The sequence below is a fragment of the Artemia franciscana genome, chromosome 9, assembly GCF_032884065.1.
Source record: "Artemia franciscana chromosome 9, ASM3288406v1, whole genome shotgun sequence".
Classification (NCBI taxonomy): domain Eukaryota; kingdom Metazoa; phylum Arthropoda; class Branchiopoda; order Anostraca; family Artemiidae; genus Artemia; species Artemia franciscana.
The window spans coordinates 23,738,317-23,757,168 of NC_088871.1; the positions used below are offsets into that span (position 1 = coordinate 23,738,317).

Below are 18,852 nucleotides of genomic sequence, written 5' to 3' on the forward strand. Positions count from 1 at the left end.
GAGCAGATCCGGTCCAGTTATGTCAGTCACGTATCTTAGACAGGTTTCTATTCTTCCCATCCAGTTTCATCCTGATCTCACTGCTTTAAGTATTTTCTAAGATTTTCGGTCCCCCCAACTGCCCCCCCCCCAATTACGCTTGATCCGGTTGAGATTTAAAATAAGATATCTGAGTTACGAGGTCCTTCTAAATATGAAGTTTCATGAAGATCCGATCACTCCTTCGTAAGTTAAAAATACGTCATTTTTTCTTATTTTTCAGAATTACCCCCCCCCCCCCCCAATTGAGCGGATCCGTTCCAATTATGTAAATCACGTATGCAAGACTTCTGTTTATTTTTCCAACCAAGTTTCATCCCAATCCCTCCAATCTAAGCGTTTTCCATCATTTCAGGTTTCCCCACCCCAAACTTCCCCCAATGTCACCAGATCCGGTCAGGATTTAAAATAAGAGCTTTGAGACACGATATCCTTCTAAATATAAAATTTCATGGAGATCCAATCACCCGTTCGTAAGTTAAAAATACATCATTTTTTCTAATTTTTCAGAATTAACCCCCCCCCCAAACTACCCCAAAGAGAGCGGATCCGTTCTGGTTATGTTAATCATGTATCTAGGACTCGTGTTTTTTTCACCACCAAGTTTCATCCCGATCCCTCCACTCTAAGTGTTTTCCAAGTTTTAGGTTTCCACCTCCCACCCCCCCCCCAATGTCACCAGATCCGGTCGGGTTTAAAATAAGAGCTCTGAGCCACGATATCCTTCTAAATATCAAATTTCATAGAGATCCGATCACCCATTCGTAAGTTAAAAATACCTCTTTTTTTAATTTTTCAGAAATACCGCCCCCCCAACTACCCCAAAGAGAGCAGATCCGTTCCGTTTATGTCAATCATCTATCTAGGACTTGTATTTATTTTTCCCACCATGTTTCATCCCGATCCCTCCACTCTAAGTGTTTTCCAAGATTTTAGGTTTCCCCCCTCCAACTCCCCCCAATGTCATCAGATCCGGTCGGGATTTAAAATAAGAGCTCTGAGACACAACATCATTCCAAACATCAAATTTCATTAAGATCCAATCACCCGCTCATAAGTTAAAAATACTTCATTTTTTCTATTTTTTCCGAATTAACCGGCCCCCCACTCCCCCCAGATGGTCAAATCGGGAAAACGACTATTTCTAATTTAATCTGGTCCGGTCCCTGATACGCTTGCCAAATTTCATCGTCCTAGCTTACCTGGAAGTGCCTAAAGTAGCAAAACTGGGACCGACAGACAAACAGACCGACAGAATTGGCGATTGCTATATGTCACTTGGTTAATACCAAGTGCCATAAAAACAGGTCCAAACTTGTTTTGTCCCCGATCATCTAGAAACTTATTAGGCAATAAAAATCTAAAAGGAAAAGGATATTTTGAAAAAAAAAAAGTGGACCGTATCGATTCGTGAAATGCTAGAATGTGCCAAACATATTTTTTCTTCAGTTGAAGTGAAACTTTCATGGTTGGTAGGCTAAACCAAGGGTTGTAATAGAGCGCTAAATTTCAAAATAAAAATTTGGTTTATCAATTTTAGCACGATCGGTTTTTATTTTTGCCGAAGTTTGAACAAATGCAGATAATGCTGATAATACATATTTTTTTCACTTCAAAATTGCTCAAAACCCGTGTTGGGGGTTGGTGAGGGAGGGGGAGTAACATCAATCTTAATTGTAAATCTTGATAAGCCTTGTATTTTTACATTTTGTTGTGTTAATGTTACCACAAATAAATAACACGCTGCTTAACATACAAATCGTTTTCAGTACAGCGTAAATGATACTACACCCTTTAGAACGTTTAGGGGGCAGTAGCTCTACTCCTGTTCGTGGTAAATTGTGCTTGTTGTTTTAAGTTTGAATTGATTAGTCATTTTAATTACTGTTCTTTTTAGGATTTATTAATTCATCCATAGCAGTATGTGTTATCTTTAAGTTTAATATGATTATTTATTTTCATTTCCTTTTGTTTTGGGTTTCATCAACTAAGTTTCTTTAATTTATTATAACAGGATAATAAAAGCGGTTCTCCAGTCTTAGTGGAACCTTCTTTAATTTGGATCCCATACTTTTGTTTCTCATAGAATACTTTCTAATTTTTGCTGGTTCTGATGCACTCCCGCCTGCAGCTAAGTTTCTTCCCTAGTCCCGAAACTCAACAAAAAATTAGATGATTACAACAGACTGAAAATTTTTGGTGCGGGTAAATTCGAACCACGAAATAACAGTTATAGAAAAAAAAATGAGACCTGATTGGTTAATTGATTGTGTTGTGATTGGATGTAAAAAAAAAAAGAGAAGTTGACCAGTCAGAGAAAGGGATTTTATCCAACTTTACTTTCTTGAAATCTACTCATAGCACAAGAAAAAAAAATCTCACTTGTCTATTTAGAAAACTTCCCATTTGGAATATTAAAAATAAAATAGTATATTATATTGTTTTGTATTTATTCACATACTTATTTATTATACTATTAATTACTATTGTTTTCATATTACATTGTAACATTTTAACGGTTGTAATATTATTAAAATTAAACATCAATAATGTGCCATAACTTTTACAAGTAGTTTACAATCACAAAACAGTCATAATTTTAATGGGAGGGACGTACTTGATGCATTGGCACAGCAGATAAATATTTTACTTCACTGTAATTTTTATTTTCAATATTGTAAGAACTAAAGAAAATATTTGTAATGAATTGATTTTCAGTAAAGAGCAAATGACACAGTAGGCTTTAGACTTTTACAGTTAGGAAAGGGGGCAGTAACCAAACTAAACTCTTATTTGTATTGATTTTGTTTGTTGTAAGTTGGACTTGCATATGCAATTAAAGTTTTACTCGTCCTCAGACTTATTTATCTATATTAGTAAGTGTTGTATGTTCGCTAGCTATGAGATGATTATACTTCTGTTCGTTTCGGTTTTCATTTATCTTTATCAATAGTATTTGGTCATTTTGAGTTTGAATCAATATAGAAATTTATTTCTGCTGATCCAGAGTTTAATATGGCTCTTTATTGTTCTTTGAAACCTTCTTTTCGGAAAGTGTTTTCTTTTAATTAATACCTGTTTATTTTTCCCCAAAGCCTCAAGTTTTTTAACATTCCCCATTTCGACATTAAGTTCTTCTTAGCATCAAGGTTTCACCAAGCATCAAAGTGATGCTTTTTCAACATTGAAGTTTCAAAGCTGAACATCTCCCTCAACATTCCCTGAAATAAGTCACAAATAGATATAATAGCAGTTGCAAGCAATCACAGTCACATTTGCAAGTAGTCACAGTTACAATCACAACCAGTCTTATTTGCAGCCGCAATAGCAGTAATGGCCCTGAAAGTTTCAAGCTAATACCCTTACCTGTTCCTAAGTTAATGCAGTTAGGCCTTTTGGGAAACATGGATACATTTAGTTTCTTTTGATTTAGCTCAAAATACCCCCCTCCCCAATATTTATCGAAATTTGCCTCAACGCCCTTAGCCTTTTCGGACACATGCCAGATCAAATATTCCACCCTTTCCTAATGATAAATTCTGCGTGTATAAAATAAGTTTTTTTTTAGATCTTTATCAGTGTTAAGGAGAGGATCTAAAAAGCTAAGAGGAAGAGAGGCGACTCCCTTTCATTCCTTTTTAAACATTCCTCCCAAGTTTCATTTAATACTCTTAGCCATTTCTTAGATATTGCTGTTGTGTCCTTTTGAAAATTCTCCTGCACATAGTGTGCATTGATTTTGTTTGACATTCCACTCAACTTTTTTTTAGAAGTTTTACCATATTATTCTTAGCCTTTTTGGAGACTCAGCATCAAAATTGACACTTTTCCCCAATAACCAACTATGTATAAAAACAATTGTCAGCTTATAAAACTTGCAACGTTTGCTCCAGGGTCTGTGGGGGCCAATTCATCCTCACGGGTATAGTTATTTGGCTTTATTGACTAGTTTGAATAAAATGGGTATTCCAAAATTTTGATCAGATATCTTTGGAGGGAGGAAAGCTAAAAAAAAAGTAGGAGGACAGCTGACTCTCCAACCCTTTTTTAAATCTCCTCAACATGCTATGAGAGTTTTGTGATATTGCAAATACGCCTTTTTGATAAACAGGATGCACATGGTATCTTCAGATTTATTTTAACATGCACGTCAACATTCCTCTAAGTTTCACTTTAATACCCTTAGCCTTTCCGAACACACCTAGAATCAACAATTCCTGCTTTTTTGTAATGAAAAATCCTTAATTTGAAAAAGGGCAAACTACATAAATGTAATCTCTCACCAGGGGTTGAAGGGGGCATTACATCCCAGGAGGCATAGTTACTAGAACTTTTGACTGTTTACAAAAAAATCACTATTTTCAAATTTTGATCGGTGATGGGGGAGGGAGAATCTAAAAACAGCAAGAGGGATGCTTACCATCCAATAGGTCTTCAACATCCCCTGAAATTTTCAACTTAATACCCTCAGCCGTTCCTTAGATATTGACAATACGTCCTTCTGATATTCAGCACGAACATAGTGTGTTTTATTGTGTTCTACATCCCTCTCCAAACCTGTGTGAAGGAGGGTATTTCAACCTATAGACACAGTTAATAGAACTTCTGACTATTTTGAACAAGATGTCTATTTCAAAATTTTGAAGAAACATTTTCGGAAAGATTACCATTAAAAAGGTATGGAAAGTGGCTGGTGGCTCTCCAACCACTTTTCAACATTCAGCCAATATATTCTGAAAGTTTCGAACACAATACCCTCAGTCATTCTCAAAATGTTACAGATCCTTCTTTTTGATAAACTGGATGCACATAGTGCCTTTTGATTTAGTATAACATTCCCCTGAACATTCTCCAAGATTTCACCTTAATGCCCTTAGACTTTTTGGATACACTCAGAATAGAAATTTTCTCCTTTTGCTAATTATATATCCTGCACGTAAACAACAGACAAATTGTATAATTTACAATCCTTGCCCCGAGGCTATGGGGCATGGCATTCCTAGAAGTTTAGCTATTAGACCTTTTGACTAGTTTAAACAAAAAAAATTATATAAAATTTTAAATTAAATGAAAGAAGGGTAGCCTAAAAAGAGCAAGGCGAGGGGGAGGGGGATGGTTGCCCTCGAATATCTTTTCAACATCTCTTCAACATACCTTGAAATTTTCATCTTAATACCCTTAGTGGTTCTTTAGAAATTGCTGATATTCCCTTTTCACAACCAGAAAACACACCGCATCTCTCACGACTTTTCCTTCAAATAATATGAAAAAAACTTCGTTTTCTTAAAGAGGCTGCGTCCCAAAGTCAAACCTTAAAACGTACAGGAATTAGGAGAGGCAGTTGGGGGGCTGCCGTCCCCCAAACCCCCCGCTTTTAAAGACTCTTTTGTACAGGTTTTTTGTTGTGGGGGCTGCCGCCCCCTAACCCCCCGCTCTTGGCTTCGGAAAGGCCCTCTTTTAATTAACAAAACAAAACTGCCTCTCCTAATTCCTGTACGTTTTAAGGTTCGACTTTGGGACGCAGCCTCTTTAACTCTTTTCATATTATTTCTGTACGTTTTTCTACAATCCATGGTGGATGTAATTTAATAATTCCTGTACTCCTCGTACAGGAATTAGGACTGCCGCTCCTAATTCCTGTACGTTTCAAGGTTCGACTTTGGGACGCAGTCTCTTTAACTCTTTAAGAAAACGAAGTTTTTTTCATATTTTGTGGAAAAAAAAAAACGCCCGATAGGGGACTTGAACCCTTGACGAGGATTAAAAGTCCCACGCTCTACCGACTGAGCTAACCACCTGCATGAGTGTAAATATAACTTTTAAATACTTTTAAAAAATTTCGAAATAACATAGGCTCTTATGGAGAAATGGGTTAATTAAGTTGGTAATGCGTGGTTTCTGGAAAACAGAGAAGGAGTTATCGGATCGAGCTGAAATTTCGCGGATAAGCTCCTGGGCCGTAGGGGACCTTAACTTGTGAATTTCAGCCCGATCGGAAAAAGTTAAAGGGGGGGGGGTCGAAACTTTCGGGGGGTTAAGATTTTCCTACGAAACTTTCAAGGAAACTTACTCGGAGAATTCCGCATCGAATGAGTCTTCGTACACCCAGATCCGATGTCGGCTGTGACCTGTAGGCGTCGAGGAAAAAAAGAATATGAAGATTAAGTGGCTATGCGTGGTTTCTGGAAAACAGGGAAGGAGTTATCGGATCGAGCTGATCGAAATTTCGCGGATAAGCTCCTGGGCCCTAGGGGACATTAACTTGTGAATTTCAGCCCGATCGGACAACGTTAAAGGGGGGCTGGGGTTAGTGGGTCGAAACTTTCGGCCAGATTTTCCCCATGAAGGAAAAGTCGGAGGGGGATGAAATTTGGCAGGTTTCTTAGTTGAAGCTCGGGCTACGAAATGCACCCCTCCCCATCCCTCTGCGACCACTGGAACCGAAGATCGCTTAACATTGTCGTGGTTCGCCTCTTTATAGAGACACGAGTGTGCCTCCTTGATTTCCCTTTAATGCCCTAAGCCTTTTTGGAGACCCGGACCAAACATGACCTCTTTTCCTATGAAAATACTTATATGTTAACAATGAGCAAATTGCATAACTTATAGCCCTGGAACAAAGGCTGGGGGAGGTGTGTCCACCCGGAGGTATAGTTGAGCAGTTTTGAGCAAAATGACTATTACTAAATTTTTGCATGATGCATTTGGTGGAAAAAGAGCTTGGGTGACTAGTTACCCTTTCATCACTTTTTACTCTTAACAAGGGCACTAAAAGTTTCCATTTCCAATCAAAGTTTTTACGGCCATCTCTTCCATAAAAACTTTATATGTTAACAATAAGCAACTTGTATATCGTATAGCCCTTGCCCCGGTGACTGGGAGGGGGGTCAACTCAGGAAGCATAGTTATTTGGCCTGTGAACAATTTTTAACAAAATGGCTATATCAAGATTTTGACCAGATACATTTTGGAAAAATGGCATGGGGACGGGCGGGTGGTTGCCCTTTTATCACTTTCGACTAAAACTAAAACTTTCGATTTCCAATTGAATGAGCCCCTTCAAAATTTATATGACCACCCCTTCCACAAAAAACTTATATGACAACAATAGGCAACTCGCATCAGTTAGAGGCCTTGGCCCGGGAACTAAAGGGGATTTATCAACCCGTGAGTTATAGTTATTTGACTTTTGGACTATTTTGAACAAAATGGATATTTCAAAATTTTGATAAGGCGGGTTTGTAAAAAAAAAAGTCGTGAGGGGGGTTGGTTACCCTCTGATCCCTTTTTGTTTAAATAACACTAGAACTTTCGATATCCCATCGAACAAGCCCTTTCCAAAGTTTATAAGACCACCCTTTTCATAAAAACCTTGTATGTTAACAACGGGGAACTAGTACAGCAAAACCTGGAACCATAATTATTTGACCTCTGGACTATTTTGAACAGAACGGTTATCTCAAAATTTTGGTCGAAACATTTGGAAAAAAAGGCGTGTGGGGGGGGGGCTGGTTACTCTCCGATCACTTTTGAATCTCAAAAAGGAAACTAGAACTTTTGATTTCAAATCCATGATCTTCATCCGAAGTTTATACGATCACCTTTTTTTTCAAAATAAAACCTTATATGTTACCAATGGACCACATGCGTAACTTTCAGTCCTTGCCCCGGAGTTTTGTCAACCCCGGAGGCACAGTTAAATGACTTTTGGACTATTTTGAAAAAATGGCCATGGGTAGTTGTATTGAGTCTATGGTGACGCCACCACATCAAGAGGCTCACATTGTGTGCCGTTAGAAGAAAAGCGACAATAAGAATCAGTGTTCGCCCCATAGCTACATAGTTGTTTACTTATTAAAACTGGCATATTGGCATTTCTGGCCACAAAAACGATCTAAATAGGTCACAACTTAAGGAAAAATTCATATTTTTCCCAGGGTGGTTGTATTGAGCATATAGTGACGCCATTACATCAAGAAGAGGCTGCGGTTAGAAGACATACAACAATGAGAATCAATATATGCCAGCCTGCCGCGTAGCCGTTCAGGCTTATAATGATAAACAACAAAGAAGAGCAAAATAATAAACGGTTAGAATACGTGTGACAAAGACACTTACGATGAGTCAAAATTGAAGGTCAAGAACAAAGAGATGTCCGTTTAGAAGATAAGCGACAGCGAGAATTAAAATGAGTAAAAAACAAAAGTGAAGAACAGAGAGATATGCGGTTACAAGACGACAACTAGGAGCAGAACGAATTAAAAATGAAATGGAAGAAATATTTGCCATAGTGAGAACAAAGAAAATATATGGTTAGAAAACAAGCGACAGAGATAATTACAAGCGACAACAAGAATCAGAACGTGTCCAAAAATTTGGAAAATTGAAATCTTGGGATTTTTGACCTGCAACAACCATCTACAAAGATCACGAGTTTCAGAAAATTCGTTTACAACTTTGATGTTTTTGGAAAAGTTCATATGAGTAACGTCATATGTGTGAGTACATTTCAAAAGAATAAATTGCATCATTTCCTTCCCAGTATTGATAGTATTGTTTGTATATTTACGACACATGCAACATTACAAAAGGCCTAAAATACCAAGTGTAATGAGTCTATTTACAAAAGGCGTTTTAAGTAGTTAAGTAATGCCTAAAGGACAAATAAATAACCTAGACCATCATATGTCACAAAACCAATCCGAGCAGCAAAAGTAAAGAGTATTGAAAAATGTCTGAAACAATGTTAAACAAAGATGAAAAACAAAGAAATACACATTTAGAATGTTTGCATTAACGACAATTACAACGAGTCAAAAACAGAAGTGAAGACCAAAGAAACGCCCAGCTAGAAGATAAGCGACAGCAAGAATTAAAAGGAATCAAAAATAAAAGTGAAGAACAAAGAATATGCGGTTAGAAGACATACGATAACGAGGAGCAGAACGAAATAAGAATGAAAGTGAAGAACAACAAAAGATGTCCTTCAGTAAGAACAAAAAAAAATTTGGTTAGAAGATATGCGTCAGCGAGAATTAGAAGCGACAACGAGAATCAGAAGGTATTAAAGTGGAGGGCTGCTCCATTTTCCCGAGGAAAGAGAAGCAAACAAGGTTATTCACTTAGAGGTAGCTATTTACGACGAGAATCGATATATGCAGGCCTGCAGCGTGTCGGGACCCGGCCTCAAAATCGGTTTCATCGTTTTTTTGTTTTTTTAAATTGACACATTGACATCTTTGCTACAAACGATTAAAATTGGTCACAACTTTATAAAAGAATTCTTATTTTTCTCAGGGTGGTTGTATCGACCACTCCATACTAATCTGAAGAAAGGGCCTCTCAAGAAAGGTTACAAATTCATGCCCTAAAAAGGCACTCTCAACATGATTTTTGAAAAAAGAAAATATTTTTTCCTCATATAAAAGTAAAGAGCAACGTTAAACATAAGTTAGACATATATTATCCACATGCGAGGACAACTTTCACCTCTTGCTCCTTATACTAAATTTCAAGACAATATAGACGTCAGTTATGCTCTAAATGAATCACAAGCTAAACTTTAGTTTAGACTCAAGGCAAGGTTTAGAGGGACGTCATCACAAACCCACATAGATGATTATTTCAGTTAACTTTAAGTTTAAAGGTTACTCTCCACTGTCATCCAGAAAAACATCGGACCAAGCCCTTTAAAAAAAGACACTCCTACAGAAAAGATTCTTCACTATAAGAACTAACATTATTTTGATCTTCCAGAGTTAATAATGAATTTTCGCCCTCGCTTGTTGGCACCCATGTATTTACTTATGGAATAAATTTGTTTTTTGTTTTTTTCTTAAAATTGGCACATTGACATCTTTGCTACAAACGACTTAAAGTGGTCACAACTTTAAGAAGAATTCATATTTCCCTAATGGTTCATTCGTTTAGGAGCATTAATGCCAACGTCGTGACTCGGCCAGTGGGATTGTATCAAACCTTAACATCAAGAAGAGGCAGCGATTAGAAGACAAGCAATAATGAAAATCAATATATAGAAGGCTACTGCTTAGCCGTACTACATAGTTTCTAGTTGTTTTTTTTTTTTTTTTCGTAAAGGTGGTACATTGACATTAATGGCCACAAAACGATCTAAAATACGTCATAACTTTAAGACAGAACTTTTATTTTTTCCAGGGTGGTTGCATCGAACCTATACTGACGCTATGACATCAAGAAGAGCCTCACATTGTCTGTGGTTAGAACATAAACGACAATGACAGTAAATATATAAAAGCCTGCCGCGTAGCCGTAACAGGACCCGGCCTCTAAATCAGCTACATAGTTGTTTTTTCTCAAAACTGGCATATTGAATTTTTTTTTTGCTATGAACGATTAAAATTGGTCACAACTTTAAGGAAGAATTTGTATTTTTCCCAGAGTGGTTGTATCGAGCAAAAACATCAAGAGGCAACAATGAAAATCAATTTATAGAAGCCTGTCGCGTAGCCGTGCCGGGCTACATATATATTTTTTTTTTTCAAAACTGGCACATTGACATTTATGGCCACAGAAACGATCTAAATAGAAGAAAGATTTATATTTTTCCCGGGTGGTTGTATTGAACATATGGTGACGATATAACATCAAAAAGTGTCCAACATTGCCCAGGAAATTTTTCAGGGGGGGGGGGGCAAATGCCAAAATATTAGTGGTGGTTGGGTGACAGGGAATATATTTCAGAATTTTTTTTGGCAGGAATAAGTTTATTTTTAAATACCTTTAGGAAAAAGCTCGCAAATAAAAAGAGCAATTAAATTGCACGCAAAATGAAACAAAATAAAATAAATTTTAAACAACAAGGATCCCCGGTAAAGGGATCAATTTATTTCATCAATAATATATTTAATTATTATGCATTTAATCATAAAAGAAAATCAAACTCAAGCCGAAATTACAGAGATTTATTACTTCCGTAGATTTTAAAAATGTAGACTTGTCTTAATATAATTTTCTATGTCTTAAAATAGTTTACAGAAGGAGCAGAGATACTCAAAAATCATCCTGCCTGCATAGATACCAAGTTTTAATTTTTTTTTTTTTTTTTAAGGCCATGTACAATGTACCTCTTTCAAAACAAGACAATTCCCCCTCCCCGAATTTAAATTATTTATATATTCAGACATTAAAAAATAGAACAGCCAAAGAAAAACAAAATTTAAACTTACTACCCAGCTGTCAAATTAACCTCTTTGTTTTTATTGTCCTATTCAACTAAATAAAATGAACAGGTTCAAAAACAAATTTATCAGAAGAGAATCTTATCAAATAGTTTGTGAAAAAAAAAAACTGGAAGTAAAAAGTGACTTGGACCAATAGTCAACGAAACTGAAAATGAAATTCTCATGACAATTACTACACGGATAGTATTGGCTTTTGCACTGATTTTAAATGTATAAAATTATTCCAGTTTATTGTTACCCACCCAAAACCAAAAATCTAAGAAAATTTGCCTGATTTTTGAAAAAAGGGGAAACACCCCAAAAAGCAAGCGAACTTATTGAAAATTCCTTTATTAGATACATCATATCAGAGAACCCTACCATAGAGCTTTCAAGCTCCAACCTTCAAAGTGTGGAATTTCGCTTTTTTTTAAAAGAAACATCGTCGATGCATGTTTATTTGTTTCGTTTTCCCCAGGGGTGATTGTTTCAAGGCCAAAGGTCCAAGATAATTGGACGAGAGCTCATTCAAACATAAATGTAAAGTTCCTTTTAAGTGACGATTGGGCCAGGGGAAAGTCTTGTTTTCTGCCATTTTAGGGCACCAAACTACGACTTTATCCTCAAGAGGACGAATTTGCCATCAACTTAAAATTCGATACTTTTGGTAACGGAGAAAACGATCAATATTCCGAAGGTCTTTGTTTGAATTTTGAAGGCTAATCAAACAGTTCGTGGTAACGAACTGTAAGGAGCCACCCGGCTCAATAGTAACAGAAACTTTAAAAACAGAATTTCGATACCAATATATATCAAAAGAATTGGCTTAATATGCTGATTCCAAATATATGAGTTTCATTAAGTTTAGTATTACCCATCAAAAGCTACGAGCCTGACGAAATTTGTCTGATTTCAAAAAGGGGGAGAGACCCCTTGAAATCACAGAATTTTAATGAAAATCACACCATCACGTTCAGCGTATCAAAGAACCCTGCTGTATAGGTTTCAAGGTCATATCTGCGAAAATGTGGAATTTTGTAGTTTTTTGCAGAAGAGAGATCACGGATGCGTATTTATTTGTTTCTTTGTTGTTAACTGTCTGATAAAAATGTACATATTTCAAGTTATAGTTTTACAAGCATTGTCAATGTTCATTAAAAAAAGGGGGGGCAACGATGTTACAATTTGTTTCAAGTTTGCATATGTTTACTTTTTATTGAACAGGTCGCAATTGAGCTCATAAACACGCAAGTTAGAACCTTTTCCAAGATATACTATACGTAATACATTTAATATCTTAATGCCCCTCAAGCACATAGCCATAGCCAAGGCTTCTGTCTGATGAATACCAGAATAAGAGCATCCAAATGGCAAAAGAAAATAATTTTTGTGCAGGGGTCTTTTGCGGCAATTTAAGTTCACCCCCCCCCCCTGTTGGACCATTTGAAATTTGTGAAACCGCTTAATCTATTAAAAAAATAACTTATCTTGTAATATAGCACTGGTAATGGCAACCCTAAGAATAACCTTCAAAGAACACTATTTGGACATGCAAAGCAATATTGTGTTAGCCTAGTCCAACAATACTGCTAACATCGATGTTCAGTCAGTCCCAAAGAATATTTTCGCAATCAAACATACCAAGACTACTTACCCGACCAGCCCAATTACTAATCCAATTTGGATTATTGTAGGACAAGTTACACCTGCTAACCCCAATAAATGGAAGATAAGCAAGGATAAGAGACGTCATATACAAACAAACAATTCAATCATTTCAAAAATAGAGATTTCTATTACAAATATCTCAATAATGATATGTATGGTACAACTAGCAGTTACTTCATGCATTTCATCTCATTACAAGTAAAAAATATTGACGACGAATAAAAATCATCGATTCGGAAGCGTATAAACGGATGTTCAGGCCTCGAATCCTCAAGAGTATTTGGCTGGCACACAACTAGTCAAAGGCTTTCACATAAATTAATTGGCATGAGAATTGAAATAGAAATCAAGTCCTATTTTAGCCCGTTACATTCAGCAACATAAGATGGAATATCAACCCGAGGGGGCACTGACTTCCCACCACTTAGAGTACATCCCAGAACGTCACATAGTTCTGTAACATACCACCAAGTTTACATGATTTTTGAAAGATGAGCGACCCCTCCTATCAACCGATCATTTCGTTTGAATTTTTGACCCTTACTTTATAATGCTCTCCAGTCAAATCTAAAACTTATCTCACTTAATACTTTTAACTTATTTACTTAAGCTATAAAGCTTCAGCTCTGGATTTGACTGGAGTAACTCAAAATAATAATGAATTTACAACTACGACAGAATATAGAATTTCCCAAGGTTTTTCCTTTCTTAATACTGATCCCTGCCCTCGAGACTTCATAGCCCAGATTTTAAGGACAAAAAATAGGACTTCTGAAAATTTAGTCCCAATTCCCACGGTTCAGAGTCCTGGAGAGGTGCCATTCAGAATCCTGAGCGTGTGCTGTGTACACCTGGACGTTGGCAGCGCCTCGTCAATCTCAACAAAAGAATAAAAAACTCAAGTGGAAGTTTCTCTTATCTGGGAATCTAGAATTCTATGACACTGATCATTAGTAAGAATATCAACATTTTCAGACTTGGCATTTGCAAAACTACCAAAAAAATACATTTCGATCCATTACTTTTGGGAATACAGAACAACAAACTCCATATTCAGGACTAAGAGCCTGCTTCTTCAGTCTAAAAGTTGCAGCAGTCAATTTCCAGAATGAGTGCATTAGCCCTAGTCTTTAAAGCTGGTAGCCCTTCGGCAATGTATAGTAGCGTGAATCCAAAAACTGAAAAAGAGTAGGTCTCCTTTACAGGGCATGAAAAGTGGCTCGAAACTGACCACTGTGCAAGACTTATTGGGGTGAAACTTTTGAAAAATACTTTAAAAACTCGAAACTAAATTTTTAATTAAAAAAAAAGAAAGTTAGCCTGTATTAGAATGACTAAGGCATTATCTTCCACAAGTGAACAATTTTACTTGTAAGTTTATAAATAAATATGCTTACTTATAAGCATATGAGTAATACGGTATATATGCATATGTCATACATAGAATACAGGTAACCTATGCCGAGTTATGCCACAAGTCCAATAACTTGGGCGTTATTTTCGAAAAAGTATATGATTCTGCTTAGACCTATAACCTGTTATATTGAAAAAAACATCAAATTAGCAAAAACATTGCAGAAATGTAGCTAAACTACATGCAAGATGAGAGAAACAGAGATTTTTGGTAGGCTGAACATATGAGGCCTATAATCATTTTTTCTCAGGGAAAAAAAGAATGGAATATACATTTTTATATGTTAAAAAAAAAACATTCAGAAGCCAACTCCTTGCCTAAAATTAACAAAATAAAACAACAAATCTCTTTTCAAGTGAAAGTAAAGAGAAACATTAAAACCCAAAATGGACAGCCATCCTACCAAGTAGTTGACACACTAGATTTGGAATCCTTTGTCCAAGGGGTGGAAGTGCAATTCCTGGTGTGACCGGTTATCCTATTTGCTAAGGAGACTTCAACCCCCTGCTCTTTTGCTGAAGTGTAATTTTTGCTTTTGAATATCGATAATCCTTTCCACTCTGCAAGATGCTTTCCCTAGAAATTTTATACATTCTTCCAAATAAAGGGATGTTAGGGAGTAAATCCACTCTATACTAATTAGAAGGAAGGATCTCTCCAGAAAGGTTATAAAATTGTGCCCCCTAAAAGGCACTTTCAATATCATTTTGAACAAAGTAAGTATTTTTTTCCTCAAGCAAAAGTAAACCTGAAGTAGACATAAATTATCCCACATGAGAAGACAACTTTCACCCGTTGTTCCTTCGGCTAAATTTCAAGACAACATAAATATTGATTATGCTCTAAATGAAACACAAGCTAAACTTAGTTTAGAGTCAAGCAAGGATTAGAGGGACGCCAGCACTAGTTATTTCACTTCATTTTAAGTTTTAAGGTGACTCTTCACCGTCATCCAGAAAACATCTTTTTTTGAAATTTAGTTTATGGTGATTTTAATATCGTATTTGGGGGGGGGGATCGGTAAAATTCTAGTTAATTGACTTCTTGCTATCTCGGAAAGGGTTTAGGTTAGAAAAATGAAACTTTCAGGGATGGGTCTACAGGCTAAAGTACGTCCTGGAAAGGTATTTTAAAAAGTACCCACCTTCACTCCTTCTTCCTCTAGAGGGCCCTGAAATTTGCCTACATGACAGGTCTATACCTATTGAAATTTTGACAAAACAACATTTTACCTTAATTTTCAGTTACTAGTTGCTTTTTCTCTGCCTTTAGTTCTGAAAATGCAATTCCTATTATTTGAGTAGAATTTTGAGCCATATCAATGTTTTTTTGTTTTTTTTTTCAAAATTTAGGAAATGTATTTGCATATCTTTAAGACCTTATAAAATGGAATTGAGCAAAGTTATGAAGCTGAAAACAATTTTGTTGTACTTCAATGAAGCAGAAGATCTATTTTACAAGATTTCATTTTTAAAACACACATATTTTTAAAGGTCATCAAAGGTCAGGACCCTCTAGAGGGAGAAGTAGTGGAGGTAGTTGCTTCAAAATACCTTCCCGTGACATACTTTAGTCTGTAGATTCATCCATGAAAGTTTCATTTTCCTAACCTAAACCCTTTCTGAGATAGCAAGAAGTCAATTAACTAGAATTTTACTGGGGTTCTTTTAAAAAAGGTGCTCCTACCAAAGAAAATTGTCCATTGTAAGAATTAACTTAGTTTTGATGTTCGAGAGTTCATAATGAATCTCTACCCTTGTTTGTGGGCACCCTTGCAATTTACTGATAAGATAAATTCGTAAGTTAACTAATGCAACAATCTTTTAAAGGCTGAGATAACAACACGGATTTTCTATTATGTACAGCAATAAAAAAATCTATTAAACTTTAAAATCAGGTGGGAAACGAAAAAAACAAGTACCAAACATTATTCTTAGGTTTTTGAATCTTCATTTACAAGCTTAATTTCAGAGCCTTTTTTTTCAGATTTGACAGGGTCCAAATCAATAACTGCTTCACTTTTTTCAGAATCAAGTTCACCCTGTACAATATCTGACTGATACCTTTCTTTCTGCAGGTCCATCTCAAAGTCTGGCTCAGAATCACTTGTACTTGAATCAGTGGAACTATCTTCTGTCGATGATGCCGATGACGATGATGAACTATCTGATTCAGTGTCCTCAGTACCTGATTCTGAATCCGATGAATCAATTAAACATAAACAAGTTGGAATTATTCTCCCATCAAAATCATGTTCACTTTCAGTTTGTTGAATTAGTCCATACAGGTGTTCATTTTCCTCTGTTAATTTTCGTATTTCCTCATTTGTGATTCTGATTTTTTCTGCGGTTTCGTCAATTGGCTCAAACAAAGGAATCTCCGATTCATCGATTTTGGTTGCGCTCGCGCCACCTATGTTAACTTCATCGTCTTCACTGCTAGATGTCTCAGATAGCCTTGGTTCTTTTACAAGAGAATAATTAATTTCCAAATTTAGCCTGTTTTCAATATCGGCAATTTCATCTTCTAAATAAATATATTCGGAAACAAGTTCCCAATTAGTCATATTTGTCAAAATATCATACTCGGTTTTTTCATAGTCACTGGAAAATTCACGATGCAAATATTCATCCTCATTTAACTGAGGAAGATAATAGTCATCCGATGGCTCACTTTCTGGGGGGTTGGGGACTTCATTTATTTCGTCAAGTAAATGCGAATCTTCCAAAGGATCGTGCTCACCCATTATGAACTCAGTCGTATTGTAAGGGGCAAACGGTTTACCTGCTTCCAATTGCTGTTTTGACACTATTTCCGCCTTTCTTTCACACTCTTTGTCAAATTCCTCTCTTTCACTTGCACTCATTGAATAATACGAATCATTTCTGGGTCTTTTTCCAGAAGAATTTTTCCCTAAAGAGGGTCTCTTAACTCCATTCTCCTTAGAACTTCCTTCACTATGTTTATTCCCATTGTCACATTGCTCTTTTTCTGAATTGTCACTTTCCACGTTAGTATAACTTGCAATTACAGAAATCATACTCCTTTCACATGTATCTGTAAATATTTGGGTAACACATGTCTCGTCTATTAACCGATTATGAATTTCCGGTGTTCTATTTACTTTTGCCATTATATTCATATAATACTCACAGAAGAAAATGATTAATTCCAATTGCTATTAATTATCTCAAACTTGCAATCATAAAGTGTATCTCTATTTCGACAATCTTTCTACGACGAAATCTCGAGATGTACTGATTATTTTGTTATTTGGGTTCCGAAATTGACAGAACAAGAGGAGTAGAAGCACATCTCAGAAACCACTTCGTCCGTCTGTAAAATAGTTTACTGTTATACAGAAGTAGTCAAGTTCCTGTGAAATTGTACTCAAAAAATTTATACAGTTTATTTGAAAAAACTAAAAATTGTCCAACAAGAATGCTAAAATTATCACTTAAGAATTACTTATTATTTAAGTAAGATTAACTATATTAGAGCCATGAATTTACAAATTTTAAATCAATAAGTATTTAAGTTTGACTATGAAACTTTTTAAAAATGATTCAACTTCAGAAAGAAATAGCTTCATTTCTCTCACATTTTTAAATGTGTATGGTAAAGTAAGTTATTTGTGGCAAAATATTCAAAAATATCAAAACAATAATAATAATGACATCTTTAACGTATTGTCCCTTGGCTATTTTCCGTGGCCATTCCAAAATAAATGATCCTTCTGACTCTCGTACACAGGTGAAATGGAATTATGAGAAAATTTTTGGATAAACGAGCAGGTCTATCATGAAATACTTGGAATAAGAGGGGGTGGACACCACCATAGCCTATTTGAAAAGGAGGGTGTTCAAAAACTTCATTAAAATTGCAGAACAGTGTAGAAACCAGAAAGTAAAATAAATGTGCCATTAGATTTTCCATTCAATTTTGATTACAAATAGTCTATAATATTCACTGCTGTTTCAATTGTAGGCCTATCCCAATCCAACCCCTAATGGGGCCAGATACAAATATAGGTAGTAAATATATAAAGATTGGGCTCTCCAAAGGTAATATGCCAAACAAATGAAATTAGAGCCATTGCACTCCTTATGTTATGCTATTTCCAAACATTATGGTCAATTTTCTGACAATGGCCCCTTCCCTCTGGTGTAGTCTAGTACTAGGAATGGTTAAATTGTGATAAGTTCTCTGATTAACTTGCTAATGATCTAGCCAAGAAGTAGACATATTTAAAATCAGGATGTCACCCTGAATCCAAATAAAACATTCATTTGTGTTGGAAATAAACTTCAACTGCCCCCTCCCTCCTAGTGCAGTAATATATATCTTGGATTCTATATGTGCAATTGATTTTTTCCTTAGTTTTACAAACTGTTAAAGCAATTGGAAAAAAGGAGTGATAAATAGAAAATTCAGTGCATAGCCTATATGCTGCTCAGGGTAGGATATAAGTAGGCTATTTACATTAGAGGATGGGGATAAAGCTGATTTTTTATGCAAATGAAGGATAAG

The 18,852-nt window shown here is 35.9% G+C and overlaps 2 protein-coding genes across 8 annotated transcripts in view; one reads left to right on the plus strand and one right to left on the minus strand.

Annotated features, from left to right (window-relative positions):
- LOC136031166 (protein HEXIM1-like) overlaps positions 1 to 17,590 on the minus strand; it is a 76,931-nt gene extending 59,341 nt beyond the window's left edge. For 2 of the 4 annotated variants that reach the window (XM_065710511.1, XM_065710514.1), the window contains exon 1: positions 16,386 to 17,590. In XM_065710511.1, coding sequence (XP_065566583.1) covers positions 16,386 to 17,464 — 1,079 coding nt within the window. In that variant the 5' untranslated portion in view covers positions 17,465 to 17,590. Of the gene's footprint in view, positions 1 to 4,553; positions 4,597 to 10,111 lie in introns of those variants that run through there. The other 2 variants (XM_065710512.1, XM_065710510.1) reach the window with 2 other exon arrangements.
- Positions 17,591 to 17,818: 228 nt separating this feature from the next.
- LOC136031168 (leucine-rich repeat and WD repeat-containing protein 1-like) overlaps positions 17,819 to 18,852 on the plus strand; it is a 43,890-nt gene continuing 42,856 nt past the window's right edge. The window contains exon 1 of one of the 4 annotated variants that reach the window (XM_065710516.1): positions 17,819 to 17,945. In XM_065710516.1, coding sequence (XP_065566588.1) covers positions 17,868 to 17,945 — 78 coding nt within the window. In that variant the 5' untranslated portion in view covers positions 17,819 to 17,867. The other 3 variants (XM_065710515.1, XM_065710517.1, XM_065710518.1) reach the window with 3 other exon arrangements.